We start from the raw sequence: 27,035 nt of genomic DNA, 5'->3' as shown, positions 1-27,035 counted from the left end.
GTTATGAATGTTAAATCAAGGAGAAAGGAAGAACGGAGTAACCGACTTGTTTTCAACATGAAATAATATTAAACACAACAGGCTTTATAACATTTGTATTTTTGTTATCTCATTTTCAAGAAAAGAACGATACCTGGACTCCAGTTTATGAACTGAACTCCAACAGCATGAAGTAACACTAAAGAGTTCGTTGAGAAATAAGGCTTACATAATAAAATAAAAGGCTTATAGCCAGTGTTCTCTTTCGTGGGTTCTAGGTGGGGCTCTGCATGATCTCACCTGTCCGTCCACGCTCTCAGTGGCCATGCACTTCCGGTCAGCCAGTGTGAGGATCTCCCTGCTCTTGGGCGTCTCCATACGGCAGCTGCAGAGAGGGAGCTCCTGCACCATGTCAGTGGCAGCGCCCGCTGGTGGCCCCGATGCGCCTGAAAAACACACAAAGCAGGGACATCACTGTGAGGATCTGGGCAGAATAAATATGAGCTCTCTGCAATGCCAGGTTCTGCACATTGCTAAGACAATGTATAGGTTGTTCTTGCTTAGTTTAGCCTCGATACGCTCAATACACAATACGGCAGCTTTATTGGGAACACCTACCTTTCAGTTTCACTCACTTCACTGCCATTTTATTGGGTATACTTATAGATGTAGGAGTTTAGAGTAAAGGGTTTGGAGTATTGATTTATCTGAAACAAGGCATCCAATGTAAATGACTAGAAACTCCTAACAGTCCTCTGTGTGAATGTGTTCGAGTTAGCATTACATTGTCCTATGAAATGTCTTGGTAGTTGACTGACCACCAAAAGTAATTTACAGAATGCCAACAGATCACCACCACAGTCTGTGTTTTTCAATTCTTTTTTAATCTTACTTATATTTACTTAAACACTATGAGGGGAAGGTAATGCTTCTTATGGGGGATTTTAACAAATTGAATGAATAAAAATCACAAAGTAAAAGCTTCAAGATGTTGCCAGAAGGTTCCAGATGACTCAATATGGTACACAGTCTCAAACATTGCTGAACTGAGTTTTTACAAATACACTGTGCTGTAAAAATAAAACAAGCCTGACTAAATGCATGTTTTTAATAGTAAAAATGGCATTTAACTTAATTATTGAATAATTGAATTATGTTTAAGTTTGTATCTAAGACAAATATAATTTGGAAAATGTGTTGGCTTATATATGAATTCATTTTCAAAACACACACAGACAATTTTGCACCCTCAGCAAATAGTTTTCTTTCAGAACTTTTCTTCCTCACCCTACATGTGCTCTGCAAATGTGAAAATGTCTTCAAGACTGATGGAAAGGCATCATAGGAGGCTGGATTATAAAGCTGGTTAAGACAATACCAAAAGCATGTAAAGCGGTCATTAAAGTATAGAATAGTTACTTCAAAGAATATAAAATCCAAGTCAATATTTGTTTCTCACAGCATAAATCATATGAGTGTTATTTCATCAGTTGAAACCTTCCCCGTTTTTAAAATGTAGAAAATAGTAAAAATTAAAGGAGTTTGTGTTTGACTGGTACCGAATACCAAAGTCATATTTAATTTGATAATTAAATAAGACAAAGCAAATAGAGTGATATAATCACCAGGAAAAACAGCAAACAGGCCCATGAGGACTTAAGGGCAATGATTAGACAAATTATATTTACATCTACAAAAACAAAGATACTATATTTGGATATAATATAGATATGCGAAACGCATGAAACAAGTAGGTGTAGTCGGGTCTTAGAAACACAAAGATGTGCCACATAACATCGACCAATTTTAGATACATTACAAATTCACCCACAACTGAAGCATCTAGTAAATGTTTAATTCAGTGATCATCTCTCACTGTTTATCTTGTTAGTCTCAGGCAAGTAAGGTGATCAGGAAGTCTTTTTATAAGCAAGCCATCAAAATTATGGAATAACACCATTGTCAAATGCTCTCCAAATACATCATGTTGAGATATATATATATATATATACACACACACACACACACACACATACACACATGCGCGCGCGTGCATGCCCTTCTGGAGTTTAGGCTTATTCATATTTGAAAAGCTTTGTTTGGCTTCACAGAGTCCGTGCAAGGCTACATGGTCTGTGTTCAGGGGACAGCGTATTCCTGTCCAAGCTACCACTTTTGCATAATCGGCTTATTCTTTCAGATCTATTAAACAATGGAACCTGCTAGCCACTGTGCTGAGTTTAAGACTTTCATGAACATCATGTTGCATTAACCTAATCAGACTCTGATGCATGTTCACTCTCCTTATGTGACTGTTTTAATATCAATCACCTTGTTTACCTTCCCAGGGAGGGTAGATGGAAAAGTTAAAAGCATCTCTTCTCTTTTGAGATGAATGTATTCTGTTGCATGTTCCCTGACAAATGAAACATAATACTCTCATAAGTATACAACTGTAGACTGCAGACATGTACAATTTGATAGTCACCCTCTATCTCTTTCAACACTGCCAACAGAGCAACTGCTGCCCGGGTATTATTTAGGAATTGGATCATACTCAACCCAGCAGTGACACCGCCATGGCAGGGGTGTTGGTATGAGGGTACAGGCACAGCAATGTTGCTGGAGTTTTCAGATAGTAGTGTTGGTGCTAGGTTGAGGGTGGTCTGCTACATAGAAGCCTCCAGTCCACAGCAGACCTGTGGCACATATGTTGCTCTGAGGTGATCCATTTTCCAACGCAAAAATCCAACATCTCTACGCTCAAAGGATTAAGCACTTTTAACAAAGTACACAGCCCATTCAGGTTTTATATATTTAATGCATTCAAATATTTATATGAGAAAGCCATTAACCATTTCTAAGACCAAGAGTTTTAATTTCTGATATAATAATGTCACATAACTAAATGGAAGATGCAGTGTAACTTTGGCAAATTTCATGCCCAAATCAATTATTAAAAGTGCACTGCTACTGAACTTACCACAAGTAACAGTTTGGTAGCATGACCTGGACTTTGCCCATGGTTAAACCCTGTTCTATAGTACGTTTACGATTTATCACTAAAATTAATTGAACTTTAGCCTAAGTAAGCTTTTAACGTTAAATCTATTCGCACAAGGACACCGTTTGCTTGTGAACCAGGCCCCAGTTATGTGTGAAATACAATTTAAACTATTGATAGAGACATTTTAAAATATTTTACATTAGATAATATTTTATTATTTTACATTTCATTTTACAGTTCCAGGACACTAAAAAGAACCATATGGCTTCTTGACTTAAATTAAAAATTACTTCATCGAGCTAAAAGGTCATTGGACGTCTGCACATCCTCAGCTAGATGCATTGCATTTTTGGGAAACAGTTAAACATATCAGAGATGCTTGACAAAGTTGTTTATGGTATGGATGTTGGTTTCAACACCAGGGGGCACTCTTTCCTTAGGGACTGCTCTGCTGATGAGTCATCTGAACCAGCAAGGCAACAGTATCAACTACTAGGCCTTCTGAGTTTGTAGTCACAGCTTAATGAACAACAAACAGACACCACCCAAAGCAAGCTCTGCTCAGTAAGTACAAAATGTTCAGAGATACTAATCAGTGTTTAAATACCCACCATTTTAAATGTCACTGTTGTGACTAACAATTAGGCTGAAATTAACAGTCCATACCACCAACACTACTACATATTTACTCCAAGAAAACGTTAAGTGGAATAAATGGACAATTTGAATCCAACTAAAGGTCCCAGTACAACGTATTCACTCAGGACATGATTTATAAGTACATCTACTATACCGAAGTATATCTAATCAGAATATGCCATGTGAATGGTAAAAAAACAAAAAACAAAACTGTAGTATGTATAAGCACAATGGCTTCTGCTCACCTGTGGTCTGAGTATTCAGTAGAAGTTCTTGGGCTTCCAGGTCGATTGAGTCTAATGGAACCTCCGTGTACTCTTTGCCTTGGTCATCAGGTGTGGGGGAACAGGCAGGGCCTGGAACCGGGGTCAAGGCAGGGGCTTGGCCTGGGCTCTGAGCCGCTGACTGAGTCTGGACATCCACACCTGAGGGGAGATCATCAGCGACACTATTCCAACACTATGCGGCTCAGGGCAAGCAAATTATAGTGTTTTTGAGAGAGGCCTCAAGTGTTGAATCAGTGGTGCTTCTCATTACAATGTTTAGGCTATGAACTGTTTAAAGCAAATTAGCTCTATAATTTTTACTCATATGAAGGAGAGGGTACTCTACCAGGAATTCCCTCGGACTTAGACTTTAACTTCTTCTTGCGTTTCCGGGCTGGCCGTAGCCATGGGTTGTCTCCCTTGGATTTTTTTTTCAACTTCTTCTTCAAGCTAGATTCCAAACTCTGAGGTAAACAAAATCACTTGTAAACCTCAAATCTCATAAAAAACCCAACTTATTCGTCACAAAGGCCTCAAATACATCTTATCCAAAACTAAAATGTTGTTTAATTACATTTATGGCATTTGGCAGACGCTCTCATCATCAAGCACAACTTACATATTTATCAGTAGGACAGTATGTTTGTTCCCTGGGAACCGCCTGGGAATCATTATCACCATTCTCCACCTCCTCTAAAAGGGGAGCTACTGGAGCTCATACTGATGGGGGGCTCATATGTAAATGACCTCAGCCCATGGTTATGTTTGATCTGGGTATGAGAGCGCATACCTTAATGTCTTAAATCAGACCTAGTTTGTTCCCATCAAGAACTCACAACTGACTTGCGTTAATCCTCTGACTGACTGACCAATCAGGGAAAGACAAGTGGATAACACGTCATAATATTACTACATGGAGCTTTCAACTTAAAGAACAAATATGAATATAGACCAGTGCGTTTCCAGTTTCATAATTGAAAGATATGACAAAGACTGCCCTGAAAAAGTGCAACATACAATTTCTTTTCATCTCTAAAAGTATACTTGAATCTGATCCAAAGATGTTTCTCCATTTTTTTAATCATAATACTGCAAACAGAACCCAAAAAGACACAAAGGCCCCTGAATAATATAAAATCATAGTTCCAGCTTCAAAAATCTTCAAAAATCTTACATTTTTCTCAGGGCTTGACAAATGATATGTCGGTCCAGATCAAGGTCTTTAGATTTGAGGATATTTTATAAATCTCACCAAGTCAGATTCCTCTTCCTCTTCTTCACCTTCTTCTTCTGCAGACTCCTCAGACTCTTGCTCATCACCAAGCTATATCACACACAAGCAACAACCAGCTTTAGATCAAAGATTTGTGTTTGTTTTGTATTTTATACCGATACTGAACTGATTTGTCCCCAATGTTTTAAGTTTACTCATTGGTCACCAATACAGACACAACCAGCTCTGTTTATTGGTTGGTTTTTAGCGTAGCTGACAGAAAGAAAAAGAGGAGATGGACATCAGCAGGTAGGTGAACAAAATCTCAAAAATTAAAAAAGGCCAAACCTGTGGGACAGAAGGTATTCTGCTGCCCTCCTGAGATGCTGGGACAGTCTCTTCTCCAGTCAAGTCATCTTCCTCCTCCGAGTCCTCCTCCGACTCCTCTTCCTCAGACTCATTCTCTCCCTGCTCTCCATTGACCTGTACAGCCTCTTTTGGCTGCTGTAGAGCAGAAGAGGTCAAAGAGGTCATTGCTGCTCTCAACCTTATCAACCAATCGCCTCAAACCAGCTCAGAATCAGCCTGTTCTCCGATCAACACAACAATGCAAAACAGCTAAACAAGTTTTTCGAGGATTTTTTTGACAAGATATTACACAATCCACATACTTTTTCTATGTATACAATCCATATATGTTTCGGATGACACCCTGTCAGCAGCTCGCAAATGTGCGGGCTGCCAACAGAGCATGAACCGAAAATAAAAGCAAAACTTTCAACATGCATCAAGGTTTTGTCTGAACTTGGCTGTTGGGGAAGGCTTACATGTATTCCTAAGGTGGAGTTCATCTGAGTTAAATCTTACCTGAGGACTGGGTGGAGATTGTGAGATACGCTGGAACATCTCCAGTACTGTGCGCTGCTTCAGGACTTTGGTCTTCTTCTTGGGAATGAGGCTGTACGTTCCCATCTTTCTCTTCTTCTTTCTCAACACGGATGCTACTGAGCAAACAAAGGCATGCATTTAAATGTCTACACAACACCAAATGCAAACATGCCAATATAAAAGAGAAGTGAAGTTATGTAGAGGACAAATAAATCTCTCAAACTTTTGTTGCCTTTTGGACGCTCATTATGGATGCTATGACATGCTTGTCTGCATTCAAGAACATCTGGTATAAGAGTCAACAGGTGTGAGGCTGCAACAACTACAAATAGCCTGAAGTTTTAATATTTTATCTGCAAGATAAGCTCATAGTTTTAATATTTTATCTAAGTGGCTGGTCTGACAATAATGAACTTAAAGTCAGAAAGCCTGTCAAACTGAACAGAAGAAGCAGGGTTAGCGTGTTAGGCGATAACCTGTGTGTGGCTTGGCTGGTGTGGCATCTGTTTGGCTCTGAGGTAGCTGGTTCTGAGTGGGAGGGATCTGTGGAGGTGGCCCAGGTTCAGCTCCATCTACTCTCTCAGGTTTCACCACACTTGGCTCTTTTGTTTCCCTGTTTAAAATCTGCAGTAAGAAAAAATTAAACACTATTTCAATGCCCTGAGTGGAAAAGACAGTTGTATTATGACAAAAAAAAAAAAGAGACCTAAAATGAGAACATCCAAGAAATGTAAAATAAATAAATAAATAAAATTAATTACCATAACCACTTTTTCAGAACATTCTTTTATTTTTAAGATTATTAAAATGCATCTTCAGTCTTATGTACTTAACAGACTCTACTAAAAACATATTCATGTTCTATTTAGATAATACTTCTTGCATATTGCTGTATCTTTACACACCCATATCACGTTTGTGAATTTATTTGCACAACACTGAAAGAACCAGCCATTACCTTTAGTGGCTGATTCGAGGCTGGCCTGGACATGGTTTTGCGTGCTCTGTGTATCGTTACAGGCGGAGGTGTTTTCGACGCCATGCCATTCTTAGTCTCTTTTTCTGAGCGCCCCTCTGCCAAGCTGGGCCCTGTATCGATCCTTAGAGTTCCCAGGCCCTGGGGCTGTTGTGTTGCTGAAGGAGGGAGTGTTTTAGAGGCATGCCCTGCAGTCGAAGTCCCCATGGGGGACCAGCTAGTCCTATGCTGGGCAGCCGGTGAGTCCTCCTGACCCTTACTGAGAATATATCCATTACTGCCCATGGTGGAGCCATGAGGGGGATCAGTCTCTGGTAGCCCATTCTCCGTAGCTTGCGATGGGACAGGTGGCCCTTGGACGGCATGGCCCCGCTGAGCTTTTCTTGCTTCTGCACCCTCATCGGTCCCATTCATATCAGTGTTGTTTTTGGAAGGTTCTGCCAACCTACTCAAGCAGGCCCCATCGCCCCCTAGAGAATGGCCCAGAACAGCAGATTGCATAAAAATGACCATGAGCAACAAACCCACAAAAATAAGTTCCAGTGATAAACACAGCAAAATGAGAAACAAATTCACCTTCTTGTAGTTCGCTGTGAGCGTCCTTCATGCTCTCTGTCTTCATGGATTCTTTCTTCCCCAAAACCCCCTTGACCAAACCGGCAGGCTGAAACACAAGCTTCATTAGACTACAGCAACAATGGCAAAATACAATCTTAATCAGAGCCCTCCTCCCCCACCCCCCAAAAATAGAGGATGAAGCTTCCGAATGAGTACTCTTTAAAAAAAAAAAAGTGTCACAGCTTTAATAGTCAAAAATCTTAGCAAAGGTTATCAGACTTAGCAATTATACTATGAAGTAAGGGCAAGGATAACTGAGATAAATATTAACTTTCCAATTCAAAGGAAAAGATGCTCAGAATCAGAACTTTACCCTTAAAAAAAGGAATGCTTTTCTCAGGAATAGAAACATAACCAAATGGTCAAATTGCTTCTACTGCAAAACCCCCCACACTATCAGAGTGCATGAGATCAACAGAAAGGAAAAACATGGAGTTAATATATCATCTCTTGGGAATGCATTTCAACAACACCTCAATAACAAGAGCTTTGATTGGTTGGCAGAGACTCCATCTGAACAGTGCATCTCTCCACATCTCTCTCTACAAAGAAGTCTACCCAATGTGAAAGTAGTCACGAAAGATATTTTCAGGTGCCTAAGGTTATTTATCCAGAACACGTTCTCAAATTCATAGGAAGAATACAGCCTACAGTATTGGAGATCATTCCTGACTCCTTTGTTTAGCGCATTTTATACAGGTTCACACAGATATGAACAAACAGAAAGCCAGTGCAAGGTGTTAGAAGAACAGGAAGAGAACACAGACCACACATAGGTCCTAAATTAACATCTCTTCACTCTTGCTACCTCTAATCACCAAACCTCCTTCACAGTGTTTTACTCCTTTAATCCGTCTCCATTTCCTTTTTGTTTGGTTGTACCATTTAAGTTGCACTTGGCTTTTGGCCCAGTTACAGGAGACAGCCAGAGCCCTGCAGTGAGAGTGTCATCTCCATGCTTCGTTTGGACAATGCACAAACTGCGTGGGGTCTAATGGCCCCTGAGAGAACACATGACTAAACCAGCAGTTACGTGTCCATTGTGACGTGCAGCGTGAAAGGCCTGTGCTCTGTGAAAAATCAATGTACAGGGACTTCAGTGGATAATTGCAGGTCTTGCTCTCTTTTGCCAGCCTTTAGATTTCCCCAGTCACTGCACAATGACTCAAGTTGAAATGCTTGCAAGCCACAAAGAGCAGTGAACCCACTGATGCCTCAGTGCAAGTATCTCTCAATGAGCCAAAACACAGACAGACAAACAGGGTGGCTACATACAAATCAAGATCTTATCAAAACTAACAGTATCCTGTTGGCAAGCAGCGATGCTGATCCAGCTTTGAGCTTTCTCCAGCCGTAGGCAGGCCACAATCCTACTACTCTACACAGGGAACCTCCAGAGGGACAGAGTTAAAGCCAGTTGATTGCCTATTGCTCAGGAATGAGAAAGTGTTAAGCCCGTCCACTCAACACAGAGCAGAGCAAGTTCCTCTGTACGATTACAGTCAAAATGACATCTCTTTGTACCAACCCCTCTCTGTGCTCGCTCTCTGAGCTCATTCGTCAATCCAGAACCATGAAGCTATCAGGGAATGTGTGGACACTGCAAGAGAAACAAACAGGTTAACATATCTATCAGGGATTTCCACTAGCCACCCAATTTTCATATCTATAATTAGCAACTATTTCAAAAGGCAAACATTAAATAGTAGGCAAGTGAAACTTTTTTTTTCCCCATAAAAGGGCAGAGTCCAGTTCAAGACCTGTAGACAATGAAGAGTCCACTACAGTCAACTGGTGCTGTGCATCTGCTCATATGAAGTATTCATATAACACACTCTCACTCACTTGGCAGCCTTCAACATCTACTGTGGGAATTTTCAGCAGCCAGGCTCAAAAGAAGGTGGTCAGAAGGTGCAGTAATTACAGCAAAATCCAGGCTCTTCCCACTGCTGCCCCTCCCCCACCCCTGCCTAGCTCCTCAACCCTCATCTGATTGGCAGCCACACCAGCTGCCTTCCGCAGGACAGTCAGAAAATGTCTGCCGTTCGTTGGAGCTGCTCTCTCAATAAAGGTCGGTCCCTCTTTCTGTTTCCCTCTCTCACCACCAGGGGAGCCACTTCATAATAAGAGTCCCCCTTTCCCTAACCAACCCAATCATGTTCTGGTCCAATAAAACCAGGAGAGAGATTGTCATACTGCCCCTTGATTGTATTCCTCAGTTCAGGGCTAACCGCTGTTTACCCAAGGAGCTTTTCTGTCATTAAAAAAGGAGCTACCATGGCTTCCATCATGGCCACTGGTATGAGCACTCTGAAAGCACTACTGTTTTTCCACAGAGGCCCAAAAACCCTTACCTTCTTTAGGGGCAGTCCTATCCATCTCTGTTTCTCTTAATTTTTTTTAGATGTCAAGCAGATCACTGTGAACTCTCATCTCATAAAAAGTAGCAAGAGGAGCCAAGAGAAAGACTTGAAAGAATCTCTAATACTTGGACATGTTTAATAAATAAATAAAACAAACTCCGTTATTGCATTACTAACATTTAAAGGCATACTTCCCCAGCTCTTTCTGAACTAGTGACATATGGCAGACACACTCAAGACTTCCCAACCAAAAATGATGTAGTAGTTTTGGTATTGACCTCTACAAGCAGTCAGCAGCCAAGGAATGAAGTAGCCACAAGCTGTCCTTCATACCATGCAAAGCCCAGGTAACTTGTCAAGCTGCTCTAACTTAACTGTGAGACCTGTTCGGAAAACCAGCACCATCCATGGTTTAATACATGTGTCACATGGTTAGAAGACATGTCTTAAAGACCGTCTAAGATGACGGGACCTTAAATTGAGCTAGCTTGAGATCTGATTTCCAGCAAATGCCAGCACCTCTACTCACTTTTGAAGGGCTGTCTATGACAGCACAGATGTTTGCTCTCTCCTAAGCCAACAACCAATGCTTCTGCAACCTTATCCACTGGCATTTCCTGCATGAGAAGGTGAAGTGTTTTCAAACCTGGTCTTAAATGCACTTGTACACATTCTTCACTTCAAATGATCAACGAGCAACTTCGCATGATCCAGCTTTGAGCCATATTAAGCTATAAATGTAGCTCAATGGCCTCTTAACTCGGTTTAAGGAGCCTAAACTCACTGCTATGCATTTTAACCTACAGATGTTTTTTTTTTTTAAAAACATATTTTTCTGTCCACACACCACAGACACGAAAATGGATAAGCGACTACTATGACTTCTAAAAAAAAAAAAAAAAAAAAAAAAAAAAAAGTTGTTGCCTGCTCACACAACTGATTTTACCATGGGCTAAATTATTAGCAATCTACTTACTATAGGCTAGTATACAGAGATCAAGTTCAAAATGGGGGGAAAAAAATAAGATTGGCTACAAATAGTGGCGTTCTCTCTCTCAAGCTCTCCCCCTGCAGGGCAGATGGAGCATGCCCAGTAGAGAAGGGGAGGGAGAGGGAAGGGCCCTCCGCTTCTAACCGCCATTTCCTAACCAGATTGTTTACTGACACAGGAAAGACAGCAAATGTTTTTGTGGAATAGGGGGCGTTTGAGCAGGATTTGTGACATTTGTAGGACGGGCAACCAATTTCTATTATTTCTAATGAACTCATCGAAAGGTTCTCGCAGATATAAGACATAAGAAAAGCATAGACTTTGAAATGTACCTGGGAAACATTAGCATAATTTACATTTGTCTTTATAATAGCTTAAGAATGACATCAAATAGGAAAACACTAAGGATCATTTAATATTAGAGTCCTTCTTCATCTGATGGGTAACTGAGTCTGCCAAGCTGTTTCTCCAAAAATAAATGCCATTCCATTGCAGAAACTGAAGCAGCTTACTGTTTCAAAAGCAGGAGCAACACAAGCCCTAGCTCATATAAAATCAACGTATTTGTGACTGCCCATGGAAAAATACGATTTTTCTTTACATCTGCATTAAATTCTTTGATATGTATTTTTGATAAAAAGAATAAACCAAACTATTAAGCTTCTTATTCCAGCTGAGACTTCAATTCATGTCAGTTTGATACCTATACAGGAGGCCAATGTTAATGAACAGTGACTACAGCTTAGGTTAGAGCAAAACAAAATATTAGTCAATGTTTTTTATACAACACAGCAGCATGTAAACTAAATACAAACTTGTATACTAGTCAAGTAAAATTTATTTATATAGTGCTCTTTACAACAGCCATTGCCACAAAGCAGCTTTACAGACCACAGTGAGCCAGGCAAAGAGTGGCAAGCAGAAACTACCCAAGAGCCAACACATCATTAAGGCAGGTTTATAACACAGATCCCATGCTATTGTATAGTAAGCCACTCAGGAAATAACAGCCTGAATTCATGCAAGGATGTGGAGGACATCTAAAGTAGAATGCAAAAATGAGACTAGTGGAAATATGCAGCATGCATCATACTCATTTTTCAATCAACCCTTCTATCGCACTACGTCTTAATTAAACCTCCAAAAAAATATTTAGAATAAAACCAAAAGAATATGGTCAATGATTAACCGAATGAGTGTACCAACAACCCCTTTTCAGACCACTACAGCTTAAACAAGCCCATCACAGACTTCCTGTACCATATAGGATCATACAAGGAAGGAATACTGTGATGGATTAACAAATGCAGAGGTAAGCCTGAGAAATCATACACACTCTACCAACAACAATAGTCTCATCCCTAAGACACGCTTTCAAGATCAAAATCCTCACTTCCGGAAAATTATGTTTAGAAAGAACAAAGGAAAGAGGTCTTTGGTACAGATGCAAAAATAACCTTCCTTAATGTCACTGTGGGTGCTGCATTCTTTCACTCATTCACTGGCTCCTCCAACGGTGGAGATGACACTAAGCACGGTATTCACACTGGTTACAGAACCTGTTTCTTGGCGAGATGTCCCCTCAGCTGGGACAATGCCTCTCTTTCCCCATCTTCTCTTTTCAAAAATGCAGTGAGAGAGAGAGAGAGAGAGAGAGAGAGAGAATTCCTAAGACCCAAAAATACAACTAGGAAAAAAAAGAAGCAAGCATGATAAAATTATTTTGCTTTCGGAACATTTAACCTGTTATTAAAACTCTTCTTTTGGTTAGGCCAAGCTTACTCAACAAGTCCAAACCTGCAATAATGCATTATCTTGCAGCAAACTACATGGGACTGTTGTAATATTTCCCTGTTCTTTACAAATATTCATGTGCCAATCCTGAGCCAGTAGAGAAAAAGAACAAGAAATAGCACCATTGAAAGATACCCCTAACATATGAAGGTTCTCAACAAAAGAAGAAAGGCAGCCTATTAATTGTTTCAAATAAGCATCTTTTGTTTGCCATTGAGAGATGAGACCAGTCCTCTTCTTTGCCTGCAATTGTCCCATAAAATGCCCATAAAACCAGACAGCAATAATCCACTGGATTCTCCTTCTGCAAGTTACCAAGCTAACAACATTTAGGCCATGTCACCCAGCTTCCCATTCACCTCCGCATGAGAAGCAGAAGCCAATATGTTTGGCCACAAGGTCCAACAGACTCTGGTAGTGGGCTCTGCTTCAGCCTGCAGAGCTTGTTCACAGGCTGCTGACCAGAGCACTGCACAGCTGAATCTGAAGCCTGGATGCCACCTCTCAGTCACAGGAAAGCTCCCTTCTCTGAGCGTGAGCACAGCAGGCAACTCTCAATGGATGGAATGTGAAATGGAGAAATAAAAGGTAGATTGTGGAGGAAAAAAAGGAAAATAACAAGGGAATGAGCCTCAGATGATGAATATTCAGAGCCAGCATGGAAGGAGGATTGAGCCAGCATGGAAGAAGGATTGTTCCTTTGCTAAAGGTGCTCCTCCGGCAGCATCATACCTGCTTTCTACCGATGGCCTCCATTAAGGGAGAGAGAGAGCCTCGAACAGATTGCTCTTCTTTTTCCTTCTCCTCCTGCATGCAGACATTCACCCGGCTTGCTGGTCACGTGACCCAGCAGCTCCCTCTGTTGGTCGGCCTCGCTGAAGCTCGAACAGAGCATGCTCAGTCAGTTCATATTTCAAATGTTTACTTTCTTCTTCTTAAAGGAGGGCACCAAATGAAAGCAAGCAGCCATTTCGCTGCTCGCAAAAATAAAAAATAAGGAAAGGTATGAGGAGGCCAAAAGGAACATGCCCTCTACACAGCCAGAGGGCCTATTCCCCACAACAGCAAGCAGGACCAAGAGTGTTAGCAATCCTTAATCTCCTCATCTACCTAGAGGCCTTTAGCTCCTCTGAGCCTGAGAAGTGTCATGAGAGACTGAAGGCCAAGCCAAAATCAGCACTAACAAAATGGCGCAATGTTTACAACATCGAATTGTAAGTTACAAGAACAACCTGTGAAATCCAAGCCTTTTGCTTCTACAAAGTCAGTAATTTTATTACATCTAAACCAGAGTTAAATTAGCATATGCAGAATAATCCTGTACTTTTTATGCATCAGTTGTTACTCTTACAAAATTAAACTGAAGGCATCCACTAACCAGTATCTGATCAATCATTAACTGATAAAAACCCAAGAAGTATCTAGGTTCTCAGGTTTCATAAAAAAACAGAGCTTAACATCTTTTTTTTCAGGAAAAGAAAAAGGGATTCAATACAAGACGATCTGATCTGAAGAGAGGCTGTTGTGTTGCTTTGGCTCAACAGTGTCAATGCAAAAGTACTGTATGTCTTTCTAACGCCTGCCAAAAAACTTTTCAGACATCAGAGCAGAATTAGAGAATCATTAACTACCAAAGCAGGGATAATTGAGAATTAGAGGTCCACTACCAAATCTAAAGACAAAAGAACATTTCACACAGGCCAGAATCTTGCCACACTGCTGGCTCTCATTATTATTTTTTCAACCTTTTTCCCCCCCTTCACAACAGAGTTTAAAGATCACTGGGCCACAAAGGTGTCCCGCTGTGTTGTTCTGCCCAAGACTGTACTGTCAACATCAGACTGCATCACTATGCTCACCAATGGAGCATGCTCAGTGGAGTTTCCGTTAGCCATTTTAAAATTCACCTCAGGCTGGCAGGCAACGCACTCATCAGAGTCAAATCTACTGGTCCTTATGAAGCCCTAGTTACCACATTTAGAGCCTGATGCCTCTAAGCATATAATGTTTCTTCATAGAGGAAGGCAGAATCTTCAGTTCCATGTGTTCCATTTTGGCAACAAGCTCTTCTGCTCGACTGGTTTTACAGCGGGGGAAGGCAAAGAAGGAGAGTGTGTGAGAGACGGGAAAAGAGCCACAGAAGGATATTAGGAGGGAGTGAGCAGTAGGGAGAGAACGAGAGAAAAAAGGGAAGAGAGTGTAAGCATTACAAAGAGTGGGCTCCAGACACGTGCTCTCCTACACAACCCCGATAAGCCAGAGCCATTTCCCCTCATGGTAACTACAATGAAGTGTCCATGGAATGCATTAGCTTAAACACACTTTTTATGAAAATGAAAGCATAGTGCTCTGTGCATGCAAAAGAGCTTCCTACAAGTGACCCGAGTTCTCTAACAAACACTGCACCCCATCTAAAATGAGAGAGACAAGGAAATCCTCATCCATCTATCAGCACTGAGCTGTCTCTGGGAAAATAACATAGCATAATATAAAAGGTAGCAGCGTACCGTAGTCTTACCAGGACAGCCATTTTCCAACCATTTACCAGTATTGTGTAAGCCATTCAAATCTATATTTAATGAACCACACATCGACATGCAGCATCATTTCAGCTGAGACATTATATGAAGCATTCTATCTATTTATTCTGAGGGACAAAAATTGCACAATTGCAACACTGGCTTTCAGCTCACACATAGATTAAATGCAGAGAAAAAATGAAATGTTTGAAAAGATGCTATTATTTTCCTCCCTGTAGCTACGCCTGGTGAAATCTCAGGAGGCTTTTCTTTAACAGACAAATTACTTGCCCATCTTTAAACTGACATTCATGGTACCTCTGTTCCCTATTGAACCAACTCCCCTATGAAAAGCCCTTCTCTCTAGAAGGGTTAGAGAAACCACAGGACCAGGTATTAGAAAATATCTGAAAGAGCCAGCACAGAGCCTCTGTCCAACAGCTGTCAGGAAGGCCTTCCCATCACCTTCTGGAACATAAATGGACAAGGTAATCGAATTCATCCACGTCAGTTAATGGATCAATCAGATCATCTGCAATTTAACAGATCCAAAAATAACTGAATGGTAAATGAGAACCTTAAATTTAAAGTTAAATGGAAAAAATAAGGAAAAGAAACACATAGGATAGACTTTGGCCTATTTTCAGGAATCAAACAGTCTCTAAAATACCATACTAGGTATATATTGGCAATGCATTTTCCAGAAGAGAGACTGAAAAATGGAGAAGCAAATAATCCTGCCTTGTTGTAAGTTGAGCCCTCCAGCAACATGGCAGTACCTGGCTTAAGCTGTGGGTCTCCATTGATGGGGGAGGAGGAAGAGGGTGTAAGCAAAGCTCCACTGACTAACGTCTAGCTTCCCGCACAAGCACCGTCCCTGCTCAGGTCACATGATCAACTCTCTGTAGAAAGCATTGACATGGCCCTCTCTGGGCATGCTCAGTTGAAGCTCTGCTGTTCTTCACGAAGAAAGAAGAGCAGGAAAAAAACAACAACAACACTGCAGCCATTTCATGGAATGGTGTGTGGATACAATGAAAGAGCAGATTCGATGCAGATTTGTCTCAGATGTGTCTCGGATTAAAAATGTTACATATATAATTTGTGAAGGTCTCTTTATATTAAAATAGAAGCACACTCAGCATACAACATAAAGCCTTTGGATCTGTCTTTAGGCTTGGAGTGGTGCAGAAATGTGAGTCCTAGCTTCTGACCACTTTTCAACAGACAATACAAATCTTATGATTCAAATAACTCTCCATCAACAATGATCAGGGCATTTTTGAAACACAATCTACATTAAAATACCAGACATAAAACAACAAGTCAAATGTTTCCTTTCTATGTATTTTGTCTCGACATGAAAAACCACTGCTGCTTTTATGGTGACTGGTGTGTCAGGAAAAATAAACTGAATCTCTTGTATTACATCTCCCTCATTGTTTCACTGTCCCACTCAAGACATTCAGCTCAGTAAAAATCAGTAGGCCTAAAAACAAACAACAACAACAACAATAATAAAAATAATATTGTTTTATATATAAAATTATTAATGGGGTAAGTTTCAAATAACACTTTGGGGAGGGGGCAGCACCCTCCAACCACACCTATGTAATTTACTTTGCACAAGCTAGATTCTAAATTCTTTCTAAAAGAAACAGGGAGAAGTTTCAGTTGAGACGCATTACTCATGCACTCCATCAAAGATGAGGTAGTTCATATTTTTGCCCATGTCTACCATTATAAAGGGACATTCAGTGGTTGTCTGCTTTCACATTCTGATCCAACTCAATTGCTATAAGCGATGTTCAGCAATCGCAAATGAAAAAAACGGTACGGTTACACAAAGCATATTCATCAAAATGAAAAGATGTGCATTACATGTCCGAAACGCAGTGCAAATTAAAAAGCTGCACGCAAGTTCAGAAACTCTGCAAATCCAGCCACAACACAACAGAAGTGTTGCTGGAGAACACGCAGGAGGATGGACCCCTATGAGACTAGCAATAACCAAGTAGCTGATGAAAAATAATTATATTTGAAATGATCATTGGTTAGGCTAGAATGAACAACTGACCTATTCATCCTCCACATTCTTGAATATTTACTGTTTCTATGTTGTACAGAATGCAGTCTTAAATAACACTAATAAAAATACCATTTAACACGTCCAAGTTTCTGTCTTAATACATTATTTGCCTACTACCATGACCAGCTGGTCAGTTGTCTTATTCATACTCTCTTATATAAAGTGCTATGTTTTTACATGCATACAAAATGATTTGAAATCAATAAACACTCTAAATGTAGATATATAAACAGAAACCGAGTTGCATTAGACAGTATCCCATCAGGTTCAACTGGACTGTAACATAGTAACACTGAATGTAGCTAGCTAACCTATATATTTACTGGCAGGGTCAGGTTTATATTTTTGTTGGGTTTTTGTATTATCAACATACTTGAAGGCAGCATTCTTTACAACTTTGCCTTTACAACAAACGCAAGAATGCGAAGCGCGAATAGGCCAATCGTTCAGGCTGTACCGTATACCAATGGCAAAACAGTGCTAACCACAGACACACACTTCTTTTCACGAGCTGTTCAATTGTCCATACCTTTTCTTCCCCCGGAAACAACACTTCCATTTTGATGTAACTGGATTTGCAGCATTTCTGATGCTGAATGCGTGATCTGAATTTGCTTCGTGTTTCCGAAATGCAGCGTCTGTGTCGTCACTGTTAATAAAGTGTTTTCTGAATTTGTATAGTGTTCATGAATTTGCATCATGTTTCTGAAATGCGGAGGTGGGTCGTAAACACGCTACATTTACTCCTTTACATTTACTAAAGTAACTTTTCGAACAAACTGTAGAGCCATTTTAAAAGAGGGTACTTTATATTCTTACTTCAGTACATTTGCAAAATCAAACATTTACTCTATTATATTAGTCAATGTTCCTTCTGTTACATTTTAAAATATTTTTAAAATTTTGTAAGTTTTGCCACAACTTGTCAAGTGTGGAAGGGTTGGTGAAATCCTAAAGATGATCACTGAGTGAAATCCCTCAATATGATCACTGAGTGCTACCACTTTACTTCAGTAAGTTAGACATCTGGACAGTAGACCAACGTAAGGGACAAGGAACAGGCACATTTTCTGCCATGGGACTCAAATTATTATATTTATGAAAAGCAGCTTGCAATAAATCCTTTTCTTTAAGGCTCAGATGTGTGTGTGTGAAACTAATACTCTGTCATAATGCTCTTTCATTATTAATATGAAAGTAAAGTGTGGTCCTGCATCAGTGATATTCTAACAAAAAATAACTAGCTAGCTACGTAGCTATAAACTACAAAAAGCAGAAAAATAAATGCAGCAGCTGAACTGAATTCATGGCATGTAGGAATGCATAATTCATATTGAGGCATATTTTCAGTATTATAAAAGGTTTCAAGATTATAAAATGATGGTTTGTTATTGATTTTATATATTGAGATTTCTTCTGACCACATAAAGACGCAGTTGTTATCTAGACGACGTAGGACATCTATCTAGTTAGCAAGCCAGCCTGACTAATCAGTTGCATAATTGCAATGTAAATATAAGAGCTCAGAATATTCCCAGAAACTCTATTAATCACAAAGTAATCACCAAATCCAGTTTGATGCTTGTGACTTGTTATATGCTCAATATTTAGCCGATATGAAAAACCTCATGTAGCTTAAACATAACACATGAACTAAGTAGGACAAAGACCTAGAGCAAAGAAAAATAGCTGTTTATAAGGTATTTTTGCATGCTGAATACAAATGTTTTCAGAATTTCTCTAATCAACCAGTTTTTTTTGTTTCATTATATTTGCATCTACATATATGGCATTTAGCAGACATTTGCCAAAGTGCTTTTAGCTGTCTACTTAGAGAGGACAAATAGTTTACAACAGATTATACTTCACCTATCGTTATGTATAGCAGGCCTGTGGAAAATCGGTACCAAGGAAAGTGGAGCCCCTCTATGTTGGCAAACTATTACTGGACAATTAAGAGGGATGTTTAAGCCTGTACATATTTTTAGTGTAATAACAGCCTTATTTATAATTATGTAACCTATATTCATGTACAATTCACTTAAAAACTATGCCTGAGAAACAACTTTAAAACAGATTTTAATTCAGCACAAAAACTATAAGGACCTCATATTTTACATGGTAGGACACACACACACACACACACACACACACACGTACATACATGTTGCCTTATGTTAGTAATAAGTTAGTTACAATGAAGTAACTTGCTACTTGTTTAGTCTTTTTAACAGATACTTATTTACTTTTACTTAAGCAATTTAAATGACTACTTCTACTTAAATAATTATTGTTTTAAAGTAATATTACTTTTACTTGAGTACAGTTTTTGGCTACACTACCCACCTCTCCTGAAATGTAGCGCAAGTTATCATTTTGATATGTTCTGTGTAGTTGCTGTGCGATTGGCAACTTGCAGCTACCCATTTTCCGATAAGGCCCGACTTTCTGAGTTGGGGGCGTGTCAGTAACAAAACGTCATGCTGCTTGTCGGTATGGAGGCTGCTCCAACAGTAGACATTAGAAGTTTTAAGATCATTAGCGGTAGTTTTGCACTGTACTTTTTGTGGACAACTTGCACTTATGTTGATTAGTAATAGTAACAAAGCTAATCAGAAGAACCCAGAAAGAGTTGCCTCATGCAGATATTTAGTTTTTTCTATGTACATAAACAACACAAAAACAAAAGGAATTCTCTCATGGCATCCATTTCCCCCGACCAAAAACGAATTGAACGCAAACCATTTCATAATTACAACCTCTGAACTAGTAAGTAATTTCCAAGGAGGGCTTGAAGGTGTGCATGCACAACTGCGCACTACTCTGCCACTGACAACATCAGCCACTGCACACAAAAATGTTGCTTTTTGAATGAATAAATTTGTTAGTCTACTGCAAGAGGTGCAGTGGAAACAAAATATGTGAGCTGCCATTTTCCATCGGAGAATTTAAACAATATAGACATTTACTAACCAACAATTTTCCAAGTTGAAGGTGTTTCGAGCCAATCAAATTCAGGCTTATTACATAAAGATGTTGATCCCAATGGTGTTGCCAGCAGACAATGCTTCAATTGTATTGTTAGGAGAGAGCTAAAAGCCACTTTTTTTCAGGAGGGCTAGCTAGCTAGTTAATAGATTGAATGCAACTTTCGTTGTGGATGGGATAATATTCAAAATCAAAACAACTGGTGGTTTAAAAAAAAGTATGATTAAAAAAGCATTTGATATGCTCTGACTGAAAGTACATTGAGAGAAATTAAATTCACATTACCAAATTCACATTACAAGCCTGTTAAATTCCAAACTATTTTTTGGTTCAGAACGAATGTGTCCGTTTTGACTGTTCAAGTTCATGATTGCAAGTGGCCAGTGGGGGACCTGTCTAATGTGAAGTCATCTGTTCCCACACATGCCTTTCGCTTTGAAGGACCAGTCAGTTCGTCGGCTGTAAAAGTTCAGGTCAACTGAGCGAAAAAAGCTAGACGGCTTGCTTTTGCTATTTTCGAAGCTATTGCTGTCAATGCTGTTGCTCTCGCTCATTGCTGCTTTGCCGCGCTGCCATTCTTGGCTGATGCATATAGGCAAGACACATGAATTCTGATATGACCATTCTCATTCAAGTTGCATAGCCACAAAATGAATATGAATCTGAAAGGACCACATGCAAAAGTGACTCAAATCACATTTGAAAAGATCGGATGTGTGCGTCCGCACAGCCCTGACAAAAATCAGATCAGTGTAACATTAAGGAAACAAATAAAATGGAGGAGTCACTTCAGCTCAGTAATGTGAATGGAGCCTTAGATTTTGTGTCCCTTGATCCCATTACCAGCCTTAAGTGACTCAAATGTCTGAACTCTGCACTCCATTTGGAACAGTGTGGGAAGCCCGTGTTTTCAGTTACAGGTTCTAATTTGTTGACTGTACAGCTACGTAGTGTCACTTCGGAAGTTCCAACAGGCTGTGAACAAGTCCTGAGGCATCTTTTCAGTTAGAGTGCTGGACAATTTTGAGCCAGAGAAAGGTCAAATTTCACATGCAGCCAGACAGCTTATTCATTTAAAAATTAACATGCTGGTTTTGTTGATCATATCCATCATTGCAGAATGATGCAACTGGATTCATCCGTGTCTCAGCCACCAGAGGGTGTGACGATCAGGGTTTAAACTATTCATGTTTACTACATAAAAACCTCTGGTAAAGGCATACGTAAAATATCACAAACACAATTTTGAAATTTGAGCAAAATACAGTACTGCTGTAAAAATTGCTGAAGCACTCATATCACTAACCCACCCAAGTTGATAAAGGAGACTTGAGCCATGTATATGATATTTCTATCAAGCCGACGAAATTTAATATTCAAAAAAAATAAAATAAAATCTAGTAGTAGATTCCCTGTAGCTTGAAATTTACTTGAAATAAAGTGGCTTGAAATAAAGTGGGAAGTCAGTCCTAAAAGGTTAACAAGCACACATATACGTATTTTCATCTCAGCTACTGCTAGCCTAGTCTCATCATATAACTTTTTTCTCCTCTTTGTGAGAAGAAAGTTCAAAAGCAGTGCATTTGTAAAGAGGTCGATAGCTGATACCAAATGTGATCAATCCAAGAAATTACGAGGAAAGTTTTCATTAATCAAATCTATATGTGTAGAGTGAAAATGAACTTGATGTTTTTGGTATACTTCTACACCACCATGAACGATAACTTGGAGCCTCTCAGCTGGTCTGCAATAAGTTTAAGCTCCTGGGGGGCTGGAGTCTAGTGACTATCCTGCTCAAATACAACTGATTTCTACTGAGCACTTCATTGCTATGTTTCTTTGGTTTGCTGTTTAACTCAATTCTTCAAATAAATGTAAAATATCTTGTGACCCCGCTTAATTGCAATTACTGTTCCAGTAGATGGACGCATATGTTTATCTAGTTTTATCTAAATGCATTTACATTTATTGCATTTAGCTGGCGCTTTTATCCAAAGCGACTTACAATTATGACTGAATACAACTTGAGCAATTGGGGGTTAAAGGCCTTGCAACAGTGGCAACTTAGCAATGGTGGGGCTTGAACCAGCAACCTTCCGATTACCTTAACCACTGAGCTACCACTAACAATATGTTAGCCTTTAACAAATAAATTAGTAACCACAAATACATTGTCTCAAAACAATAACGTTGTTTTTGTCAAAATTGTGTAGCCTTTATAGCGTAGAAATTGCAGGTTTTATCTAACAGAAAGAGCTGTGGAAATTTACTATTGATTGAACATTTTGGCAATTATATAATTAGCTCATGAAAGATGGAAATTAATACTGAATATTGAAAATGATATCACTGGAGGACATTCAAATATTTAACCTAGTTAAACAAATAAGCATTTTCCATTTTTCCTATCTTGATGGTTCACACTGATAATTGCAAGTGACCCAGTTCATTGGCTGTACATGATCTGGTCGAGAGGGTTTAAGTGACCCAGCCGGCTTGCTTTTTGCAGCTACGGTTGTCACTGTTGTTCTCATCCATTGCTGGTGCTGGCTGATGACGACAGCAATAAGCACCTGCGTATACGCAAGTGTCACGTAAATTCTGATCTGACCACTCTCATTCAAGTTGCATGCTCACAAACTCGATCTAGGACTGCACACAAAAGGCTACGTTAATATTAGCAACCTAAAGGCTATGTTTACAAACCTCACTGTTCAATTCAGATTTTTTTGATCAAATCGGATTTGCCCATCTTGGTGGTTCACATTAATAATCACAAGTGACATGTGAGATGACTCATGGTATTAAAACAGGCATAATGGATAGAATAGTATCATGTATCACATTTTGCTCTGGAAGATGGCAACAGGTTGTCAGCTGTATGCAATCAGGTCAAGATGGCAAAAACAACACAGTTTGTTTTTGCAGCTACTGCTGTGGGTCTGGTCCATTAATGTTTTACATCGCTGCCGGTGATGGCTGATGACGACAGCGGCAAGCGTCCACGTATAGGCCAATAAAATAAAATAAAATAAATAATAATTCACATGAATTCTGATCTGACCACTCTCACTGAAGTTGCATGGACACAAATTGGATATGAATCCGATCTTAGACCACACATGAAAGGCCATGTTCACATTACAAGCCTCATTCAATTTCGATTTTTTGCTGAGATCAGATTTGCCCATCTTGCCTGTCCGGATTCTTAATTGCAAGTGACCTATATCTCTAATGTAAACACATCTATCCTCCTAAACATCACACATGCATACATGGATACATATTTGTACAAGTCACCTGTGTCATCAACAAACAAAAAAGGTCGTATTTGAGTTGACACATGGTATTAAAAGCACAAAATGTATGGGTTAGTAGCTCATGTATGCATTGCACATTGCTCTGGAGGATGACAAACAGTTCAACAGCTTTACATTATCAGGTTGAGAAGGCGAAAAAAGTCAGACTGATAGCTTGTGGTTTTCATAGCTATTGTCACTGCCAAACCGGTTTATAAGAAGCCTCTCCACTTCATATTCCTCTAATTATACCAAAAAATGACTGCCGAACCCCAGAGGGCGCCTGAGAGTCGTCTATGAACAGGGGCAAATTGAGTTTAACAGCTAAAAATGAAAAGTCTCTCACCACTTGGCCAGGATCTTCCTTTAATTTTGTAGAAAGTAGAAGCCTGCATTACTTTAAAAATAGAAAAGAAAACCTGTATATTTCCATTTTTCTGTAGTCACCGAGTTTCATGCCGTATGATACAAGCATTTATGACACTCCAGTGTCAGCTCACCAATCAGTAACTCAGTAGCAGAAATGCTAGCGGCCTACTGCCCAAACACCCATTTGTTTTCAATTTTAGCTATTTAGCCCCATTGACTCCATTCATTTATTTGAACTCTCGTCGGGGACTAGCATCTGACAAACCCAGAAGACATTAAAGAGTGGAAATTTGTCTCTCTACAAATTCTCTGGGTACTGGTGTTGCTCTCCTCCATTGTTGTTTTGACAACTACGGCGCAAGCATATAGGCAAAAAACCACATAAATTCCTATCTAACCGTTCTCCTTCATGTCATATCAGCACGAATCAGACAGAATGTATGAAAGTAACAAATCTGATTTGACAAGATGGGAGTTGTGTCCACCCATCCCTGAAAAAAAAATCTGATTTGTCTCACATTAAGGCAAGACATAGAATTTGAGTTGCTTCATGTTGGTAGGTGAACATAGCCGAAGTGCCTCAAATACAAGTCTTGCCCAAAAACAAAAGCAGCATTGTTACCCACTACACTATAGCAGTCAATCACTGGAGTTAGCACCCCCCACGCCTCATTTCCCCCCCAAAGAACAAGAGTCCAACTTATGTCTGGAAAGCAGACAGGGCCAAAATCATTACCGAAGCAATATGCATTTACATTTTGTTGGGTTGGGCTTAAGCTTTAACTGTCCAAATATAGCCTAGGTGGAACAATTTTTTTCTTGTTCTATTCATTCTGTGGCTTTATAACATGCTACCATTTTCTTAAGCAGCACAATATAATAATATGACCGACATTTACATTTTACTGTTTAATGCGCTGCAATCTGCACCAACTAGCTCAGGGGGGACTATAAGACACCATGTAACTTGCAGTACTGCGTGTTAAAAATAAATAAATAAAAAGAAGCCTAGCCTTATGCGTTGGGGGTGGGGTTGTTGCTTTTTTCATGCTGTACTCAACTCATACCAAACCATTATGTCCAATCTGTGGTATAAAGCGAACCGTGACTTCTGTGTACTGTTACACCCCTACTGTGTAAGGCCCATGAAGTGCTAGTGTGTTAATGAAACAGAGAGCATAAATGGCATGGCAAAGGACGTTATCTGTGCACAGCTAAATGCAGGATTTAGCTTTAAATAAGCATGCTGACAAATCTGTAGATAACCGCACACACAATGACTGAACCAAATCTCAATTAGCTCTTACCCAAAAATAAAGAGTAGTCTTGACAACATGTCAGTTAATAGTCAACCACAACAAGTCTCCAAAACAGTTTAATTAAAAATAAGTTGTCAAAAATGTGTAGGCTGTCAGGCACAGAAACAATTTATTTGATATACAGTACACTAGATCTCAGACTTTACATTTCTAGCCATCTTGTAGCCTTGTAGAAAATGCTTAGATTTGGCCCAGTTTTCAGGTTGGCCCATAGGTAACCAGGGCAACCTATGGAGTTATGCATCTACAAAGGCTCCTAACAAAGACAGCGCACTAAAAAAATGCTCATCAGGTAATACAAATTTAGGTATCTTGTTTTGTTTGTGTGTGATTTCCTTTGCAACTTGCATTTACATATTAATGGCAATAAACTTTGTCGTTTGTCTTAAAAGTAAGACATGGAAAAGAGTGTATAGCCATAAAATGTATTGTCCACACTGTGTCAGAGGTTATGTTCTGCACAACAAAGAACTATCAAACAAACCCAGCACCAGTTTAAAAATATAGCTTGATTGAGAACGAACTATGGCCTAAGACTAACCCAAATTATGTAAGTAAACAGACAAAGACTAAACCAGAGATATATGGCTCTGGCTACATGCAAAAATCTTTTAGAACGCATCAAAATACAACAGAATCATAAACCAGGCAGCACAATGTAGGTTTGAGTTACATAATATGGATATTGTGATATTGGTTAACAACTGATATATTGTGAAGCCTTTTGATTCACTGCTGGTGTATCACTCAACTCCAAAATCATTGTTCTCAATTTCAAGGAGTCCAAAAACCATGATAACCAAAACCTTGCTTGTCAAAGTTTTCTGACATGAACCTGGTCAAAAGCCATTTCTGTAAAGAACAGTGAAATGTGTTTTCCTGCTTTAAGCCAAATATTGCCTTTCACCAGCAGGACATTTCCTGTGCATGCTCAGTAAGGACTATAGGAATACAGAAACATATACTGCAGACATTAAAAAGTAGTCCTGGTCACTTTTGACAAACAAGGAATCCTCTTGAGATGTTTGCATATGTACACTCAAGGTACACTTCTATCACAGTGACTTATTACTAATGTTAGAAACCTGCACTGAATTTCAGCTTTTCAGAATTATCAGAAAAATCAGGTTTCCCCATTACCAAGCCTGACTTTGTAAACACAATATCCATCAAGACTACTACTCCATTAGTTCTAAATCAAAAGTATCAAAAATGGCCCCATGCACACAGAGGAACATGGCAATCAGACAGCAACAACATTCAGAACAACACCTGCATTAACCATTCATTAAATTACTGATTTTCTAGCACACTTATCTGACTTTATTTAAGCCTGAGATTCATTATTCAATTCAATGAGGAGCAGTCCCGAATGTGACGAAAGTGGATGCGCCAGATTTGGCCAGGTAGTACAGATCCAGTTACGCCTACAGTCGCAGGAACCTTTAGAAAACGTGCATGTAATTGCGTTCTTGCTTCCTAACTTGGAAGCACCAGCAAGTAGTGTGAACTGAATGGAATATCATGAGCGTATGGTTCCCTCTACAGGCAAAGAAGGGTAGGTTCCCTCCGACACCTAACACTTTTCTGTAGAAATAATACAAGTGGGGTAAATTAAGAATGACATGGAAATAAAGGCTATCGGCGCAAGCCACACATATCACGACTTCAGCATAGAGAATACACAGATATATAGCTAGTACTGTTAAGGGAAATCA

At 39.5% G+C, this 27,035-nt stretch overlaps 1 protein-coding gene across 9 annotated transcripts in view; it reads right to left on the bottom strand.

Annotated features, from left to right (window-relative positions):
- Nucleotides 1-27,035, bottom strand: part of ehmt1b (euchromatic histone-lysine N-methyltransferase 1b) — a 39,099-nt gene that overhangs the window by 10,163 nt on the left and 1,901 nt on the right. For 2 of the 9 annotated variants that reach the window (XM_027003670.3, XM_027003666.3), the window contains exons 2-10: nt 7,545-7,632; nt 6,951-7,438; nt 6,469-6,616; nt 5,972-6,108; nt 5,453-5,608; nt 5,144-5,215; nt 4,238-4,355; nt 3,871-4,050; nt 280-425 (exon numbers count right to left, since the gene is read on the bottom strand). In XM_027003670.3, coding sequence (XP_026859471.2) covers nt 280-425; nt 3,871-4,050; nt 4,238-4,355; nt 5,144-5,215; nt 5,453-5,608; nt 5,972-6,108; nt 6,469-6,616; nt 6,951-7,438; nt 7,545-7,590 — 1,491 coding nt within the window. In that variant the 5' untranslated portion in view covers nt 7,591-7,632. Of the gene's footprint in view, nt 1-279; nt 426-3,870; nt 4,051-4,237; nt 4,356-5,143; nt 5,216-5,452; nt 5,609-5,971; nt 6,109-6,468; nt 6,617-6,950; nt 7,439-7,544; nt 7,633-8,886; nt 10,852-13,466; nt 13,826-16,032; nt 16,109-27,035 lie in introns of those variants that run through there. The other 7 variants (XM_081718947.1, XM_027003667.3, XM_027003665.3 and 4 more) reach the window with 7 other exon arrangements.

Source organism: Electrophorus electricus, chromosome 8, assembly GCF_041902795.1.
Source record: "Electrophorus electricus isolate QZ-2024a chromosome 8, ASM4190279v1, whole genome shotgun sequence".
Classification (NCBI taxonomy): Eukaryota; Metazoa; Chordata; class Actinopteri; order Gymnotiformes; family Gymnotidae; genus Electrophorus; species Electrophorus electricus.
Note: the sequence above shows the minus strand (reverse complement) of the source record. Positions and strands in the feature narration are given on the sequence as shown.